Genomic DNA, 19,334 nt, shown 5'->3' with positions numbered 1-19,334 from the left:
TTTTCAGATGAAAGTGGAAGGGCCGGCCTAACTGGTTTACTCGGCGCATTAAAGGATCAGTTTACAGCCCGTTTTTGTAATGTGAGAGGAAAATATGCTCCTGAGTAGGAAGTACAATTTCAGGGCTGGCTTTCGATTGCTTTCTTCCCAAGACCAAGAGCGCCGCAGTTTAGTCAACACACGCCCTATGTTTGCCGGATCAACAGAGCCTGGCCCCATGAATCTTTAATGGCCGTTTTAGTCATAATAGCGAATCACTAATGTCCGTTAATGATCTCAGAGTACAATCGGCCCCGCCTAGATGGCTGCTCATTCCTGCCTCTAAGGATACTTTAGATATGGTTCAAACTTAGTAGCATCTTCTTGTGCTCGCTAACTGCTCCGGGACTGTTTGAGATCTTCAGAACTGCTTTTGTCCATTTTCTTGTGTCGCAAAAATGACTATGAATTTTCCTCTGAGAAAATCTACATCAGGTAGGCAACTCTGATTTCCTCCAGTTTTTCATATGGCTGTTTTTGTTCTTTTGATCCTTTAAGATTTTATTAACATGTCTTTTTAATATGATGCCGCATGTACAAAAATGCCGCAACTCACGAGTTAGCTGTGAATTTTACAGTGGAGCTGTCCAGGGTGCTGATGTTATTCTGTTGCAAGAGAAACAGGCCCGTTTCGACCTTCTTGACTTGTTATGGAACTTTATAGAGGCTTGGGGTAAAAAAAATTCTATCATAAATGCAACATTGTATTAAGACTTTGCCTTCATTAGTCCAGTGATACAAAATAAAAACAGCTTGAGCAGATCCTATTTGACAATGTCAACCTTGTCCTCAATCCTCATTGTCCCGGTTGAAGAATGACGCGGTATTGGGCGTTCTTGACACTGCCTTCATGCCTGTTTTCCTGCAGTGAGTATTACATCAATTCGTTTCTTTTTTAATTATTATTTAACTTATTTCTGTATTTTTCTGTATGCCTTGAAAGCTGGTGTCTATTAAGCTGTTGAACTATGCTGAATCAGTTAAGGAAAGTGTTCAGTAATATGATGCTCAGTAAACTAATCCATGGACTCACTTGTTTCAATGTCATATCAGTGAAGCAGATCACTCGGAGGTCAGAAAGTATCAAAAGGCATCTCTTCGCTGTGCCGCACAGATATCCCACTAATCCAGACTCGGTTGTAGTGTTTATCATCCCTTTGCATGAGCTGAGTGTGATCGTACAGTAGGTGGCACCACCGCTGAGCCTTTGTTCTCATTAATCACGCGGCTGGAGAATAGAGCACTGGAGAGGGAGGGAGGAAGGGATGAGCACTTGGCAGTTGCCGATGGTAGGCTACAGACTTGAGCCCTGGTTATAGGGTGCGGTCTATCCGACTACTTTTGACGTTTGGTCTGATTTTATAAGACAATGACTGCACGCAGAGCCTGCCACTACCCCTGGTCCATGATTAACCAAAATTATATTCATTTAATCATTTAATTGACCAGTACAGTTAATTAGCATACCTTCTCAGTAGACTGAATAGGCTATTACATGCTGATAATGTGTGAAGAGATGACAGCACCTGTCATTGGTAGTTTTGTCCAATAAATCTGTTTAGCGTTGTGATGTCTACAGTATCTGTACTCTGGCGGATCCTGCATAACGGCTCTCTTGGGTGTACAGTTATGTATTGCTATACCCAGGTATAATGCATATTTTCAGTAGGCTATTATATATTTTACAGAGGACTATTGTCAAGTTCCTTTAAGGTTAACTTGTGATGTTAGTCGGGTCTGGTCGGAAGTAGCCTAATGTACTTCGCTGTGTGAGCGTGTCCTGTGTGATGGATATACCCACAGCCGAGACAGCGCATGGGTGCAAACACTGCACTACCATGGTAACTCTGATGAACATATGGGCGACGCATTTCTTATGTTGTAGCAGTATGGTCATCATTATCTCCTCTCTATTAGATGTTGTTCATTTTGAGAATGTTGAAGTGATTAACTATTTCCTCACACGTTTTCCTTCGCATCGCGTACGTTACTTCCAGCCCAATACTGTAGGACATTTCGCGCCATGCTATATCAGTGAAGCTGTCAGAGTCGTTCGACTTTCTGCTTAATACCAGAGGATAGGTTTGTTTGGGTGTCTGCCACTCGCCTAGATCGAACTTTATAACAACGGTTAGGTGAGGGCGTAAAGCCAGGTGCTCCCCAGTCCTACCTTTGGTCTGCAACCAGTGACATAACCGTCTAATAAAAAAAACTAAACGACTATAATTGGGGTGGGTGAGGGAAACGCGTCTGTTTCAAAGTGTACCCCAGGTGTAAAACTTGTATGCGTTTGTGGGACACACAAATCCACGTTACATGGTATACACTGTTTTTTTAGATAGCTACAGGCAGTTTTAATTTCTCACAAGAGTGGCCACGGCAACACAATAAAGAGGTAGAGTTGTTACACGAGGGGTGCGCTGCCGCTGACGGAGTCTCCAGATGACGTTATTTTAGTCCTGTATCTCCGTCCGTCCGCCCCTCGCGGTATTCCTCTGAGCGGGAGGCAACACAGAACACAGTGCAGAACGCTTCTCTGCCTCATTGTACAGGATAGCGCATTTTATATGAAGCCCCCTACTCTGTGCTGTGATGTGACAGCCGAAGAGAGGCAATCAAAACATGTAATCAGTCGTTCCTCAGTATCCAGTATATCCAGTCTAGCTTTCTTTTCTTCTGTTATGGGCATCTAGGGGAAGCATTAACTAATGGCACGCTCAAAAATCACGCGACGATGGATGTGCTCTGTCGTTATTTGCTAACAGGTGTTTCTACTCGCTGCACGAGGAGTCCTCCGGTGTCACCTGCATCTCTGTTGACTTTTGCGTGAACCTTGGGTTTTTGTGGGATGGTGCAAAACGTTTTCAGCTTTCGGAAGATTGTATCATTAGTTGCGATGCTCTGATAATGGCATAGAGTTCACGGGAGACCGATGCCTCCCGCTGCAGTGGTTCTGCTGCATGCACACTCTTTAACATGTATCTTATGTTTTTTGAAGAAATCTGCTTGATCGGATAGTGATGCAGCATTTTCAACATGCTCTCAGTAAAGATGGCATTCTAAGCGAGAACTTATAAGAAACATTTGAACTCTTTGATTTCACATAACGTCTGTTTTAAGAATCTGTCTCGTCGTTTTGGAGGTAACAATGACTGCATTGTGCACTTGAGTGCTGAAATGGATGTCGAGGGTGCGTAAAAGCACAATTTTTGAGCAAAACACCACTCTATTTGTGGGGCGACGCGCAGCGTAAACTGGAAGTTTTCTTTGGATCACCGACAAACTGGCTATGGCTGCTGCGATCGCCAGCTCCTTAATTCGGCAAAAGAGGCAGGCGAGGGAGCGAGAGAAGTCCAACGCATGTCGCTGTGTGAACAGTCCGAGTAAAGGGACCAAAGGGACGTGCGAGAAGCCCAGCAGGCTAAGCGTCTTCTCCCGGGTCAAACTCTTCGGCTCCAAGAAGAGGAGACGAAGACGACCAGGTGTGCTTATGATAACGTTACGTTCATGTTGTCACATCTTATTTCCATTTCACATGTTTAGTGTTATTGTTGGCATCTGCACCCGTGCACTGCAAACAGATATATGCACTACTTTGTCTCTCTACTTTAAGTTACATTCTGTGAAGTTGAAACCTTGACGCCTTTTCATAATGCATAATACACTACATAACGCTTAAGCTATTAATTAATGAAATCCCCAGCTGAAACATTCATGTGAGTGTCTATATCTTCAGTTAATCTATTCAAGTTTTCAGCATTGGTTTTCAGAAAAAAGTACAAGCCACACAAACAGCATACCTGTCGTGCATAACAACTCAAGTGATGCTTAAGCTAAAACTAGTGCTGTGTAGTTATGTCCACCTCCTCTTTCGCCTAATCCCAGGGGCAATGAGAAGACAATTGAAAGCCAGCTAAGCAGGTTTTGCGTGGGAGAGGACTTTGACTCTCCATCTTTGTATTTATATTCACTGCACTGTGAATTACTGTTCCTTCCCTCTATCGTGGTCACCAGTTTGGTTGCCTGAATTCTGGTACCTCTGGCCAGCCTTTGAGAGACTAATGTTTAATTTGATATTTCTTTGGCTATTGTAGTTTCACATTGCAGATCCACTGGTGTAGTAATTTACTTATGATCTGTGGAAAGGGCATAGGATAGCTGATTTGCATTAGGGTCTCCTCAAACAATGAAAGATTATCTGACCCCTCAAAATAGCTTTGTGACCCACTGGAGCACACACACACACACACACACACACACACACACACGCACACACACACACACAGTGTATGACGAGAAGGAGTGGGAGAGGAAAGCTGAGACATTGGGGGTTCACAGAACTTCCTTGTGTCTGGTGTGTGTGTGTGTGTGTGTGTGTGTGTGTTTGTCTGCTTGTATGTGACTGTGATGACCTCCCACAAATCGATCAGTTTCGTATGAGAAGCTCAACACTCTGCTTTTACGTAACTTGTCATCTTCCACACCACGTCCTCTCCTTTCCGTATCCTTCCTTCTGTCTCCATCTCTCTCCCACTCCCATCTCCGTCAAACTCTCTTTTGCAGCTCTGTAAGGAGGCATTTGCCCAGCCCCTGTGATTTCAGATGCGGGGTGCACCCTCAGATGTGTGTGTGTGTGTGTGTGTGTGTGTGTGTGAGAATTGTGAGATGGCCGTGCCCATGGTCCCCAGTAGCAGTGTCGGAGTGACTCCAGGCAGGCGGGGACTTTGGGAGGAGTGCTTATGTAACGCACGGGCTCGGCCTCGGCCCCGCGCCGGGAGACTTTCTCCAGTGTGATGCGAGCCCGAGAGCTGGTGCTGCGGAGACGGCTCTCTCTTCCTGTCTTCACACTCTCACACTTTCACCCAGTCCTCACACTCGAAAGAGAGACAGAGAGAGAGCGAGTGAGTGAGAGCAAGGGAAAGAGTGAGTCATTTTGTGTGTGAATGTATGTGAGAGAGAGTGAGAGAGTGTATGTGTGTGTGGTAGAAAGAAAGAACACATGAGAGAGAGAGAGATGATCCTCAACATTAGCCTCTTCGTCTCATTTCTATTGTTTTCACTTATCAGTTTACAAAGCACTCTCCCATTTTCTCTGAAGTCACCTTTAACCCTTAGAACCCTAAGCTGTTTTTAGGGCATTTTCACTACCTTTATTCATAAGGATTTATTCTGGTCATTGTAAGTGGCACACACATATATTATATATTGTTTTTTTCAGGAGAGTTTAGGCTATTCAGATCTGCCATAATTTCATGTATTAATACTAGCATTGATTTTATTTTGATTTTTAAAGAATTAAAATATAAAAAGTGTATTATAAAAATTCTTATATTTCGACATGTATCTCACCACAGCAAGCTCACAGCTCTACATGCATTTCATGTGTGTGTAGGGCAGACTGTCCTGAATCGGGCAATATAATTGCCATGTTGGAGGGATCCTCTGGGGCTGAGCAATTTACAGAAATATTTGCTGTGTGATTTACGGAAATAAATGCCATTTTTTATTTAGTGATGAAAAATGACCTTTCTGCGCTCCATATCTGTGACACGAACTGATCTGACCTGACTTGACCCGAGGTTGCGTGTTAGCCTGCGTGCCTGTTTGTATGCAGTCATAATAATTCTCAACTCTTTACTGCATTGCCATGAACAAAGTAAAGGCAAAAAAGGTGTTTATTTGTTGAACAAATTGGGATGCAATGTGAGCCTTGAATTGGATGCCATGCAGGAATTTGCTAGGATCTCAAAACCGGAATATGAACATGCTTTGCCATAGAGAAACACATGATAGCATTGGATTATAAACATGCTTTGCCACAAGAACAGACAAAAACGTGGGGTAAGTCCAGCTATATGAAGTTATTATTTTGCTGTCACTTCGTCTGTTTTATAACCCAGAAGGATGTACTTGGTATCAAATGATAGCTCTGAGTCTCCTCTTTCATCTGACATGCGTGGCATATCTATGCGATCACGGGTCCGCAGTAATTCAAACGAGAGTAATGAGTGTGCAGCGTTGGTTTGTGTACATGACGTTATTATTTTGCAGTCACTTCGTCTGGTTTTATAAGCCAGAAGGATCGATAAACGTGGTACCAATGGATAGCCCTGTGCCCCCTCTTTCATCTGATATGCTTGCCATATCGATGCGATCACGGGTTCGCGAGTAATTCAAACTAGAGTAATGTGTGTGCAGGTGAATGCAGAGAAGTATAGACTGTAAATATGATGCAATTGGATTTAATTTCATGATTTTTTTTAATTTTCATACTTGATCGTACAGACAAGTGTTTAGTCTCGTTGGAAAGCCCCACTTCTGCTCTGTCGTGCAATAAAGGTTTCATCTCGCTGCGATGAACCGTTCTGGAGCAATGTAACAGAGAAGAAAGGGTGTGTTTTTTGACGCACTTTGCGTCAATCGGGTTCTAAGGGTTAATATAGCTCATAGTTACTCCTGTAGTCCAATACCTCAGCACATCAGCCTGAGTGTAACTGGTCTCAACAGCTATAATAGTTTGTGATAGCAGTCTTTTAAAGATTTAGACGCTTGATAATACAATGCACTTCTCTGCAAACGCTGTTGGATTGGTTGCAGAAAGCTTTCTCCTGTTTCTCATCCTCAATGCATCATGTTAAGCGTCCACCCACTTTGCAGATCTTCATGTGAGCAACAGCAATCGAAGCACAAAACCAAGCAGTTTGAAAAAAGGTTGTCTACTTCCTGGGCACTTCAACGAAGGTTGGAAGCAGCCAGGTATCAGTGTGCAGAAAACAGTCGAGGCCTGCCAATTGGCAAGGCAACCTTTTGCGAGGGGAGTGTGAAAAGGCACAAGTGAAAGGCAGGGGAGATGAGAGGAGGAGATGAAAGCTTCTGTCGGCCAGACCAAAGGAGAAGCGATGTGGTGGTGGGGACAGAGGCTGGACGGAGCGGCCGGCGTACCTGCACAGACACAGATGGGGTGGAACGTGTCTCGCAGACTTCTCGCAGGCAAAATAAATCCTAGAAGCAGTCATTTAGTCTTGATGTCCAACCATATGGGCTTGCCGTAGGCTCGTTGCTGTTACAAAGCCAGTCAGGCTTACTTGCATTTGTCATAATTAGCACTGTTAGGCTGTTTCATTTGGGCTCCAGTAATGGGCCTGGCTGCGGCACACAATGTGCACTTTTCTTCTCTTTGATGAGGCGTATTGCAGTACTTGTTTACCATATTGCAGAACATGTACATTGCAGGCACATATACGCAGCAGCAGTGGAGTAAACATCCGTGCCTCTTTGGGACCAGTTCTGAAGGCCGGGTAGAGACTAGCAAACAACAAAGAAAAAAAACATTTCAAAGATGGCCTACTGAAAAGAGCAGCACATTAGAGGTCTGGACAGAGCTTCCTCATGCAGCCCAGCCAGGAAATGAATGTTGTCAATCACCAGAGCGAGACAGTCTTTGTTATCTGTTAGGCTTGGATGAGAATGAAAAGCAAAGCTGACGTGACAAGATTGTGGAGCAGAATGTAAACAGATAGACTCATCATGGACTTCCTGTAATCAGAGTTTCATCTTCGGCTGCTTGTTTGGCAACATATTACACAATAGCTTTCAACCGTGTATGTGTTAATATTCCAGGCCATTTGCGTCTCCTTACAATATGAATGTGAAACGGAAATGAACACTGCTTGTTCAATATTGTCTACCAGTCAGCTGGATCTTCCCTTCATAATGACTTGTATTGATGAATGAAGTATATTCAACGTCATTTCAACAACAGAACCACATTGCATCTATCACTAAGATAACAAACAAAAATGTCAAATACATTGCCTATTTTTCCTACTTTTCCTATTCTCACCTAGGAATGGATGTGAGTGTACATGGGCTGTGTAGAGTTTATGGTCTTTCTCCTGGGGGTGGTGTATGTCTGGTCTGGATATTTATCTGTCTTACCTTTTCTTTCTTCTGTCCCTCCTCCCCCATTCTTTGTCTGTCTCTCTCTCTCTCTCTCTCTCTTTCTCTGTCTCCCTCCCTTGTAGAGCCCCAGTTGAAGGGGATCGTCACAAAGCTGTACAGTCGACAGGGCTTCCATCTGCAGCTGCAGGCAGATGGGACCATCGATGGGACGAAAGAGGAGGACAACGGCTACAGTGAGTTCTCTTCTCCACCCCTCTTCCTCAGGCCTTTGGCTTTGTAGTGGTGCCACCCAGGAACCAAGCCCCCCTGTGGGCACACGTTTCATGACAGCCTGTAGGTGCTGCTTTGTTATGTGAGCCAAGCTGTTCTCTGGCTTTGCAGGACGTCACTGCAGATCTGTTGAGTTTGTGTAAGAATTTACTTTAGGCCTAGAGGAGATGTTTGGGACCTGGTGTGGCAGCTTAATCAACTTTGATTCGGTTCCTCGCTCTGATCTTGACACCCTTTGGATAATTAGATCTCGCAGTCCAGAGAGTGTCAGGAGAATAATGGCCACGTCGACGATAAGGACATCTCCTTTCTCCTGAGGGGAAGATCAGATAGAGTTTTATCTCATCGTACTTTAGTTTGAGATCACACACACAATTGTGCTCTCTCTCTCTCTCTCTCTCTCTCTCTCTCTCTCTCTCTCTCTCTCTCTCTCTCTCTCTCTCACACACACACACTCACGCACACACACACACACTCACTCACTCATACACACACACACACACACACACACACACACGCTTTCTGCCCTTAATCACATTTGAAGGCTCCCTGACCATTAATCTGATGCATAGGCCCTTTTAACTGGCAATTTAACGGCAATCTGCATTGGAGTGCCACCCAGCCACTGAGAGCAGCCTCCACATGACTCCCCTGGGCAGCTCCGCTCCAGAGCCGTCTATATGGCTCAGCTCGGCTCCGCACCCCACGCCCCACTCTCCACGCCCCACGACCCACTCTCCACGCCCCACACCCCACGCTCCACACCCCAGGCTCCACACCCCACGCCCCACGCCGCACACCCCATGCTCCACGCCCCACACCCCATGCTCCACGCCGCACACCCCACGCCGCACACCCCATGCTGCACGCCGCACACCCCATGCTCCACGCCCCACACCCCATGCTGCACGCCCCACACCCCATGCTCCACACCGCACACCCCATGCTCCACACCGCACACCCCACGCCGCACACCCCATGCTCCACGCCGCACACCCCATGCTCCACGCCCCACAGCCCATGCTGCATGCCGCACACCCCATGCTGCACGCCGCACACCCCACACAGCAGCAGTCCGCACCACTCCAGATATCTGCACAGCCATCGCACACTGATAGAATGAACCCCAAACCTATGGCGACAGATTAGTGACTTCAAAGAGAGTTTTTGTATTGTTTGCTTGGTGCAGTTTCCCCATTTTTTTGTTTTATTGGGAACAATGCAACGACGACATGGAATAAAAACAGTTGTGTCTAAACCCTTGCTGAAAATTTATCTGTGCCTGGTTGAAGTCATTTACCAAACAGCATCAGTAATCAGACATGACTCAGTCTCAGAGCGCACAAGGCGACCTCTCTCAAACACCTGAGACACGGTCTGCTCAGTGCCGTGTGGCTGGCAGGCAGGTGTTTGGTGGCACCCACATGGTGACAGAGCCACAACGCGCCCATGCCTCAGAAGATGCCATGGTACCCGCTGGCCTTGTGATGTAAACACGGCTGAAAAGCGGACGTAAATGATCCCAGCCGTGTTCAATTAGCGGCTTTGCCATGCCCACCTCGGCCAATTATCCGAGCTGTGATGTGCAGGCCTCCGTCCCTGTGAAGGGCAGAGGCTTTCCCAGTGGACAGCTGATCTGGTTCCCTCTCATTCCCCATGGGAGGACTGCTGTATAGTGGTGTGGTGGCTCTCTCTGTCTCTCTCTCTCTCTCTCTTTGTTTATATCTCTCTCTTTTACTCTCTACTCTTGTCCAGTTGCAGCACTGGAAGTTGTTCCTCTTTTTTATGGAGATGAGGTTATGTAAGAGCCGCCTGCCTTTCCCACCAAAACAGTCTCTCTCTTTTTTTTGCTTCTCATGTTTTTTGAAGAGAAATGTAAAATGCTGTTGGTGAAAAAGTGGAAAATGTGATGCTTCTCTCTCACACATTACAAAAATAGCATTGTTAGAAGCTGGCTGCTCTTGTCTCCATGGTGACGGCAGTGCAGTCCTCTTCTCTCAGTGTGTGTGTGTGTGCATGTGTGTGTGTGTGTATGGGTGTATGTTTTCGTTGGGGGAGAGGGCAAACTCTGATGTTCGCACATGCACATCGCACCCCCCCAAACACACACACACACACACACACACACAAACTCATAGAGATGCGGAATCATTCATTGAGGCTGAGTTTTGTTTACCCAGTCCTCAATAACCCACTCGCCCGTTGCCTAATGTCCTCGATGAGAACAAGTTATGAAGGGGCCACATTAGAGAGACGGATAAACAGCACACTTCAGACCTCCAAAAGTACATGAAATCAATCTGCTCTCCTCGCGCCTCCACTGCCAACGAGACCCAAGCAGCAATTACCGTTTTGGCGTGCAATTTCCACGCTGTCCTACCTTACCCCGCCTCCACCCCAACCAAAAACTCTGCATCCATATTCATCCATCCTCTTTAAATGAGGCGTTGGTAACAGGAAGTCAGAAAATGAAAATGGGATAATGCTCTTCAGCGTGGCACAGCTCAAATATGTGCCTGTCACCACCCCGAGAGCTCCACAGCATTCAGGGAATGATTCATTCAGGAGATGTGATGCACGTTAAGTCTGTCTGTTTGCATCAACAATGGCCCAGGCTTGCAGAATAGCACAGCTGCTCTCGCTGTCATATGAATGTGGAGAGATGTTCAATACAGACGCGTACAGCTTCGTCTTCATACCTCGTCTGTCTTTGGGGCTGGGAATATATTTGTTTGCCCTTTTTATCTTTTAATTGGTGCTAATTTGTCATTTGATGATATGCAGCAGTGCTTCTGTCTTTAAGTGTGGAAGCACTAATTAGGCCCTATTTGAGAGAGTTCTGTGGCGGAACTCTGCTGGGGCTCGGGCCCGTGTTTCAAATTTCAATGTTTGGGGTGGGCAAACTGACTGAAGCACTCAGGCCCATTTGTCTTATGGTCAAGTCATTTGCACAGTGGAATGCATTAGAGTGAGCTATGAGTTCGAGAGAAAGGATAGGGGATCTCAGAGCGTGAGGTTGGTCTCCCGTCTCCACACACATGTGAAGGTGTCAGACACATGACCCCCCCCCCCCCTCACGCCCACACTCAGGTGCTCCAGAAGGTTGAGGAAATTGAGTTCTCTCTTTCAAATCCCCAGCGGCAGAGTACTGGTAATCCCTCTGAAATGAGGTTTACCAATATGTGTGTGTGTGTGTGCGTGTGTGTGTGTGTGTGTGTGTGTGTTGCGAGAAGGAGCAAGTTCAGAGTCAGTGTGGGGGAGTAAGGGAATTGTCTGCTGATATGAGGTGGTATGTGTGCGTTTGTGTTTGCTGTGGTGTGCGAATGTGAAAGAAGGAGACAGAGAGAGAGAGAACAAGTGTGTGTGTGTGTGTGTGTGTGTGTGTGTGTGTGTGTGTGTGTGTGTGTGATTGTGATTGTGTGTAATAGGACTTTAGCACCAGTCATGAAGCAGTAGCCCACCAGATGTGCCACATCACAGCAGGAGGATGGCAGACGTGTGCAGACAGTTGGAACTCATGCTCCACATGCCAAGTCCTCCCATCTCCGCCAACTCTCAAATGCCCATTGAATTTGCCACTCACTGCACCTCGGTCCACTCGCGCACTCATCCACTGGGCGAGACTTCTGGAGGGGTTTGGGTGCCAGTAGGGATGGGTGACCCCGGGGGGGAGAGGGGAGAGGGGCCGAGCTCCAGCCTGGTGGGGCTCTGTGGATGGGGGACCGCTGCAGAGCTGCAGGGGCCTGCTGAGAATAGAGCAAAGGCCTTGATGTGGGATTAACAGGACAGCGTAGAGCGGACAGGTTGGGTTGGGCAGGGCTTGGGTTAGGGTGGCATGGTGGGTATTAATGGAGCGGGCAGTGCAACTGCACTGCAGTGGGCACAGGCTTTATTCGCTCCATCCACCCGCCTGCCCCTGTCCCCAGAATGCAATATTAATAAGCACTCTTCTCTTGTTTATGATGAAGGGAGGGAAAAACAGAGAGAAAGTAAACACAGCAGGAGGCCTGCAGTAGGGGTCTAATCAGGGCTTGTAAGCTCACGCTTTCCTCCAGAGAGAAAGTGTGTGTGTGTGTGTGTGTGTGTGTGTGTGTGTGTGTGTGTGTGTGTGTGTGTGTGTGTCAGAAAGAGTCGAGCTCAGGTTCTTTGGTGAGGCACTATGCGTCCACGCTGACCTGCTGAGGAGCCGATTTCTTTAAGAGCTTTACAGTTCGTGTTTGGCGTGTCCTCAAACGAGGGTCAGACGCCTTCCAAACGTGAGCTCAAAAAGTTACACTGCCCACTGGTACACACACACACACACACACACACACACACACACACACACAGCTGCTTGGTTTGGACAGGGACAAGTTTCAGTGCTCATCTGCTGTCCGCCTGCTATGACCGGTCCTGGTCATCCACATGTGCTGCGCTGGCTCAAGCTTAAGTGAAGCTGGCAAATGTAGGCCAGCCTCTCCCACATGCAGATGGGCACTTTTTCATGCTGCCAACAATGCCAGTGCCCGCATCACCCCGGCTGCCATTGGCCCTGAGGATTAAGCTGGGATGCCTGAGTGGACATGCCAGGCAAGCGATGGCATCGGGGACAATGACGGGCATCAGCATCAGCATGTTTCGCTCACGCGCAGTGAGGCGGCACTGCTGCAGCTTTTGTTCTTTAGGGGGCATAGCATTCTCTCAGTGTTAAAACAGCCACGTTCTTCTCCTCTTCATGCCCAAGGTGTCCCTTTTTGAGGCAGGTAGTGAGCGGCGCTGCCATGTTTTCGCTTGGCAGAACGTGCCCATGTGTGTGTGGCGCTGGGCAGAGATTAGCGGGGGTTATTGGCGGCGGCGGAGGATAAAGGTGCGAGGGGCTTTGGCAGGTACAGCCGGGCCCGGCTCAGCGACTCCATTCATTGGGTGAAAGGGCCAGGAGGCGCAGGGAGGTGTGGAGGTGTGGAGGGCTTGTGGGGAGAGGGAGAGAGGGAGTCACTGGCAGACTTGCCTCCTCTCAGACGAGCTCAGTGGGAGAGAGCCGTTGCTCATTACCGGATGGTGGAAGTAGCATCGCCAGACGGAAACTGAATGAAAGGAACTTTCTTATCAAACTGAAGTTTGCCCTTCAATAAACTGTCAAATAACTGCCCCCCCCCTCTCCCTCTTTCTTCCCCCCTCTCTCTCTCTTTCTTCCCCCCTCTCTCTCTCTTTCTCCCCCCCTCTCTCTCTCCCCAGCCGTATTCAACCTCATCCCCGTGGGGCTGCGGGTGGTGGCCATACAAGGTGTGCAGACCAAGCTGTACCTGGCCATGAACAGTGAGGGCTTCCTGTACACATCAGTAAGTACCTTCTCTTTGATCAGTGTGTGTGTGTGTGTATATGTGTGTGTGTGTGTGTGTGGTACAGATCATGAGGAAGAGAGAGTCGTGAGGGAAATGTGTGTGTGTGTCGGAGGCAGGGCGAGGCAGGCAGTGAGGCGAGTTGGAGAGCTGTACCTGTCTGTGTTTGTGTTGCTGGCGCTCGTCCACCCTGCAGGTGAAGATCACCTCTGTCGGCTACCCCAGATACCTAAGTCCTGGCCATTAAACACTCCATCACACCCCACCGCACCCTCTTCCAGCAGACAGCAGCTGCAATCACTCTCCTCCCTGCCTCCACCTGCCACCAGCCCACCCCCAGCACAGCGCACTACTCCAGCAGCCCATGCTAATAGCATTCATTTACACACAGCCATTCGCTCTCTTCAAACACAATGGAATGAATTGTGTAGAGTCGGACTACGGCCACTCACCTGACCGCCATCGCCTGTCAACCTTTTGATCAAAGGAATGTTTGGCTTTGTGCTCAGGTCATCTCTATAGCTAATGTTGTTTGGGTTGTGACTTGTGACATTGGGGCCTCATAGTGCACGGCCCCTCTGGTATGCTGAGCTGTCAGCTGCACGTGATGGCTTTGAGATGCTTCACATAGTTCTGATCCCGTATCCGGGCTTCACCACGTAGTCACGAATCACCACTCGCATTTCATTCCAGAGACTGTCACCATTTGCGCACTTAACTTAAATATTTAAATGAGATGCACTGTGAAAATGATGGACTGAATTTCAAGCAGTGTGATTCCATAAAAAGACAAAGTCAACAAGCCTGGAGACATCCCAGACTTGTTAAAAATGTTTAACTCTGTGAGTCTGTGGTGGCCTTTGTGTGTTTGTGCTGAGCAGCTGCTAGTGGAGGACCATGAAGTGTGTTTACAAGTGGCCTGCACTGGTGGCTCCTGTTGACCGCTGAGTTGCTTTTCTTGTTTGCTGACCGGTGCCGCTGTCCTGCCGCGTTAGTGGCACAGCGGGCTTTTCCCCGTCTCTGCCACCGCGGGTGGGTGGACTCCCCTGTTCTCTCCTCTCCCCTCCCCACCCCCCCTCCCGTGCGGACGTGCACGCCTGACCCTCTGCCCGCCGGTGCGCCCCAGACCAAACATGGCCAGCTCTGCCGCTGGGCCTGGTTACTATGGCGACGCAGGCAGTTGGGAGGAAGCCCAGTATGTGGGCTGAACGGAGCGCTGGGATGGCATGGAGACAGAGAACAACGCCACATGAAGAACCATCCCTTTTGCTCTCTACCCATGACCATAGTGGGCACAGGAACGGGGCAGACCTGCCCCCTCAGAACATGGCCATGGCTTAGGGCAGTGGTTTTCAAAGTGGGGGCCGCGAGGGGGTGCCTGGGGGTGCCAGGGGCGTGGAAAAGTTTAGGAACCCCTGGCTTAGGGCCTGCCTCTCAAACTGTGCTCCTCCACATCTGTGGTCCCAGATGCAGGTCTTTCCCTCGCCGGTTCTGGCCCTTTTAAACAACCTCCAGTCGAGGAGGATAGCGTACATCAATCCTTCCCACCACCACAGCCTGCATAAACAAGGCTATGCATTTCTGATGTAGTTTTCCATCATTAAAGGAAAAGGCTGGATTTATCAAGCCGCCCAAATCCCGCTGAAATGCCCTGACCCGGCAGCTGGCTCCTCATCTCTGATTAATGGGCCAGGGCATGAATAATTCAGACGCCAAGCCAAATAAAAAATGTCAGAATCTCGCCGCTTGCACTGGGCTCGGCCAGAGAAATACGAGCAGAAATGGAAGTTTGTGGTTTTGTGTGTGTGTGTGTGTGTGTGTGTGTGTGTGTGTGTGTTTGTCTGTGTGTGTGTGTGTGTGTGTGTGTGTGTGTGTGTGTGTGTGTATGTGTTTGTCTGTGTGTGTGTGTGTGTGTGTGTGTGTGTGTGTGTCTGTGTGTGTGTGTTTGTGTGTGTGTGTCTGTGTGTGTGTGTTTGTGTGGTTGTTTGTGTGTGTGTTTGTGTGTGTGTGTGAGTGTGTGTGTGTGTGTGTGTGTGTGTGTTTGTCTGTGTGTGTTTTTACTCAGTTGTGCTGAGAGGGCACATGCTTGCTTACAGTAACACACTGGCTGCATCCACAGCCTCTGTGTACAGTATGCGTGTGTTTGTTTTTGTGTGTTGTGTGGGAGGGAAAGACGTGTAGTGTTGAGATCAGTGCAGTCTAAGATCAGTGCAACTATGTGGTAAGAGTTTCCAGTTTATGCTTGCTTTAATGATCTGAGATCAGTGCATCTATGTGGTTAGAGTTTCTAGTTTATGCTTGCTTTAATGATCTGAGATCAGTGCATCTATGTGGTTAGAGTTTCCAGTTTATGCTTGCTTTGATGATCTGAGATCACTGCAACTTAGGGGTGGGCGATATATATCGTCTGCGATAATATCGTTATTGTTGTTTTAACGATGTACAAATTTACATTATCGAGTATTTAAATTACTTATGGGGAAAAACACTCAAAATCACGCATTGAAACCCCATAGCCTACATTAACTAAATCCAGGAGGTGTATGCAAGAGTAGCCCCGTTGCAGCAGAGCAAGTGTCACATGATCGCTAGTGGGTCCACATTGTCACACACAGGCCTAATGTTTATTTTGTGTAGCTAGATCAAGACGAGCCTACTTGGGATTTTGGGCAGCTACTTCTGTTCACGTAGCATTGATGGGCCAGTCACATTTTTTCCTACATGGTATTATATGAAGAGAAAACATTTGCCTTTGAGTATTTTAATAGTGAGTTGTAAACAAATAACTCTTCTCATGTAACCCTTTTGTAAATGGACTGAAGTTCGCTCTAAATATCTACTACATGATTTCCCTTAAACAAAACATTGAAGGAAAAAACTGAGATGTACTCTGTTGGTCTGCTTAGTTTTACAGTGAATCCTAAGTAAAGGTTTTTTAAAAGGAGCTTCAGACTTTCTCTTGGGAAACTGTTAGGCCTAGTCATCTTCTCTAATGTAGCTGTCTAAACCATGTCATTGCCACACACACAAGTGGGGGCAAAATTGGAAATGTGTCATAGAGTGCATGCATTGTTGATTTGGTTAAAAAGTCACAGGTTATTGGTTATTATTGTATTGATGCTATTCATAAATAATGAGCTGTAAAGTAACTCAGACTTTTACAATTTGTTTTAAAGGATATCGACTAATTATCATTATCGTGAAAATCACAAAAAATATCGAGATATTATTTTTTGTCCATATCGCCCACCCCTACTGCAACTATGTGGTTAGAGTCTCTAGTTGCTTGCTTTAATGATATGAGATCCAGGGGCGCAGCTACCCATTTTTTGAGGGGTATGCAACAACAAATTGGCGCACCCCCCCCCCCCCCCCCCCCCCCAAAAAAAAAAAAAAAACACAAACAACTAAAGTAAAACAAAAGGCCAATAATGTATTACATATTATTTTTTTTTAAGAAATTCTGCCGATTTGAACTTGAAGTATAATTGTTAAATGTCGCATTGTCACTTTAAGAGAGTCTAAACGTCTAAACGGTTCTCAACGTCCTTTTGCCAGTTGTTGCTCACAAAGGATAAGGCTGATCAAACTCTAGCCTTTGTTTGCGCCACATTGACAGCACAATATTAAGTTATTACAAGGAGTCTTCATTGTTAGGAAATGGAATCATGTAATGAGTTGTTGCTAGTGTGACATTTCTGTTTGCAGTTTGCCATTAAAAGTGCAGTATGAGCATGGTAGCCACCTAGCTATCTGAATGGAATATAGGCTGTTTCAATCGGCATATGCTTAGCAAACGCTAGTTAGTCTGGTAACATGAATAGCATGAACATGAAACGTGTGCTTCCAAGCACAGACGTCACACTTTAAATCCTACCTGTTGCTTTTCACCATCCACTTATTTAACTACTGTCACATCCCTTGACATGCCATCTCATTTTCCCTTTCTTTTTCTATTTTAGCCCCCGACAGCTTTTTTGCTTTATCCATCTTTTTCCATAGACGAAAACTCACTACTTGTACCTGCTCACTCAGCGCTCACGGCGCCCCCACTCTCTCTTCTATGTCAAAATTATATGACAGAATTTTATGAGATAGGGCGCTTTCTCTAGCCTGTTAGTCCTTTAAAATGTTATTTAACATTGAGGAAATGCAGAAATTATTTAGAAACGTACAACAGTAGCTACATATAGAATACACCAAATATATTATTTTTATTATTATTATTATTATTATTATTATTATTATTATTATTATTACCATGGCTTTGGCGCCCCCATGGTTCTGCGCCCCTATCTGCCCCCACTTTTTGAGATCAGTGCATCTATGTGGTTAGAATCTCCAGTTTATGCTTGCTTTAATGTCAGCCACTGCCCTGCACTCCGGTTTGATGATCTCTACTTTGTGGTCTGTAACAAATGAAGATGTTCTGTGTAGTTGGTAGTTAAAGTGCTTCAAGTCACTCAAAGCTTTAAAGTTAAAGTGCTTCAAGTCATCTGTAGATGTGATAACAATAATATGCGTTGCGAATTAAAAGTACCTCCCTACTGAGGCGTAGAGACAAACTCCAACAGCACTTCCCTTCCAAACCCACCTGTCCTGTACACCCTGAATGCAATTTATTCTGTAATTGGTATGTCCTAAAGTTGTTTTATTTGCATTGGAACGAGGTGCAGCCTTGTGTTGGTAGAATAGATTTGATAGGCCACCTGCCTCACTGAGGCAGAAAATGAGACAATGCAAATAGCAATGAGCTTTGCCTCAATGACTTCCATATGCACACAGATACATGTTGTTTCACATTACCGTGTCCTGTGTTAACCTCCCGCCCCACTGGTCTTAACGATGTCAGCCCTGCTCATATTAATTAAACAGGGAGATTCGCTTGGTTTATTCGATAACATCACCTCACTGGCGCCCGGGGCTCTGCACAGAGAGTATTGTGTTGCCGTGCGGCGTGATGCGGCACGTTGCCGACGAGGCTTGCCGTGTTAAAATTAGAGATCAGAGAGCAGGTGGCGTCCCTCAGGTGTTGGTGTGTGTGGGCAACAACAGTAAACAATGGCAGAGGCTGACGACCAGAACACCTGATGCTCTCAAGGCTTGTCCACATTAATGGGTTCATACGATCATACATCATAAGTTATATCCATAATTTTTCTCTCTCTGCCCCCCCCCCCCCCTCACTCTCACTGACACACACAGACACACACACACACTCTCACTGACACACACAGACACACACACACACACACAAATAATCTCTTTCTGTATATTGCACTCCGTGTTCATCATTTCCCCAGACACTGTTTTCCTCTACAGCCTTTTCACTGCTGGAGCGATTTAGAGTTTCTCTCCTAATGTGTGTTGCATGTCATTTGGCAGCTTGCTGAGATCATCACTTCTTGTGTTGTGTTAACCGTTCATGTATGACGCTGTGAAGGGAAGAGGGAAAAATCCCAGCACACACACACACACACACACACACACATACACACAAACACACTCACACACATACAGTACACATACACATACAGTGCTCAGTAATTACCTGCTGCGAGTCGGCCAGGTGAAAACGGCGAGAGGCAGGCAGGCAGGCGGGCGGTGCTGTCTCTGTCTCTGTCTCTGTTGTGTAACTGTTTGATTGCTTTAGTTTGCACACTGCAGCCTTTAAACACGGCCATCAAAGCTCTCCGTCATCTCTAGAGCCAGCTGACTGACAGAGCAGAGAGAATGGGGCTTTCTATTCCAGCGCTGTGTGTGTACCGTATTTTCCGGACTATAAGTCGCACTTTTTTTCATAGT

General features: G+C 46.8%; 1 protein-coding gene across 5 annotated transcripts in view; it reads left to right on the top strand.

The window, feature by feature from the left end:
• The first annotated feature begins 214 nt into the window (after window positions 1–214).
• The window catches only part of fgf13a (fibroblast growth factor 13a), a 36,816-nt gene continuing 17,696 nt past the window's right edge, over window positions 215–19,334 (top strand). For 2 of the 5 annotated variants that reach the window (XM_076292495.1, XM_076292496.1), the window contains exons 1-3: window positions 2,567–3,521; window positions 8,064–8,174; window positions 13,426–13,529. In XM_076292495.1, the coding sequence (XP_076148610.1) occupies window positions 3,329–3,521; window positions 8,064–8,174; window positions 13,426–13,529 (408 nt within the window). In that variant the 5' untranslated portion in view covers window positions 2,567–3,328. Of the gene's footprint in view, window positions 475–621; window positions 713–780; window positions 907–2,566; window positions 3,522–8,063; window positions 8,175–13,425; window positions 13,530–19,334 lie in introns of those variants that run through there. The other 3 variants (XM_076292498.1, XM_076292497.1, XM_076292499.1) reach the window with 3 other exon arrangements.

This window comes from Alosa pseudoharengus, unplaced genomic scaffold (assembly GCF_046254945.1).
Source record: "Alosa pseudoharengus isolate Yale_2024_CS ecotype anadromous, Long Island Sound unplaced genomic scaffold, YU_APseudo_1.1 YU_APseudo_1.1_scf_19, whole genome shotgun sequence".
Classification (NCBI taxonomy): domain Eukaryota; kingdom Metazoa; phylum Chordata; class Actinopteri; order Clupeiformes; family Clupeidae; genus Alosa; species Alosa pseudoharengus.
Note: the sequence above shows the minus strand (reverse complement) of the source record. Positions and strands in the feature narration are given on the sequence as shown.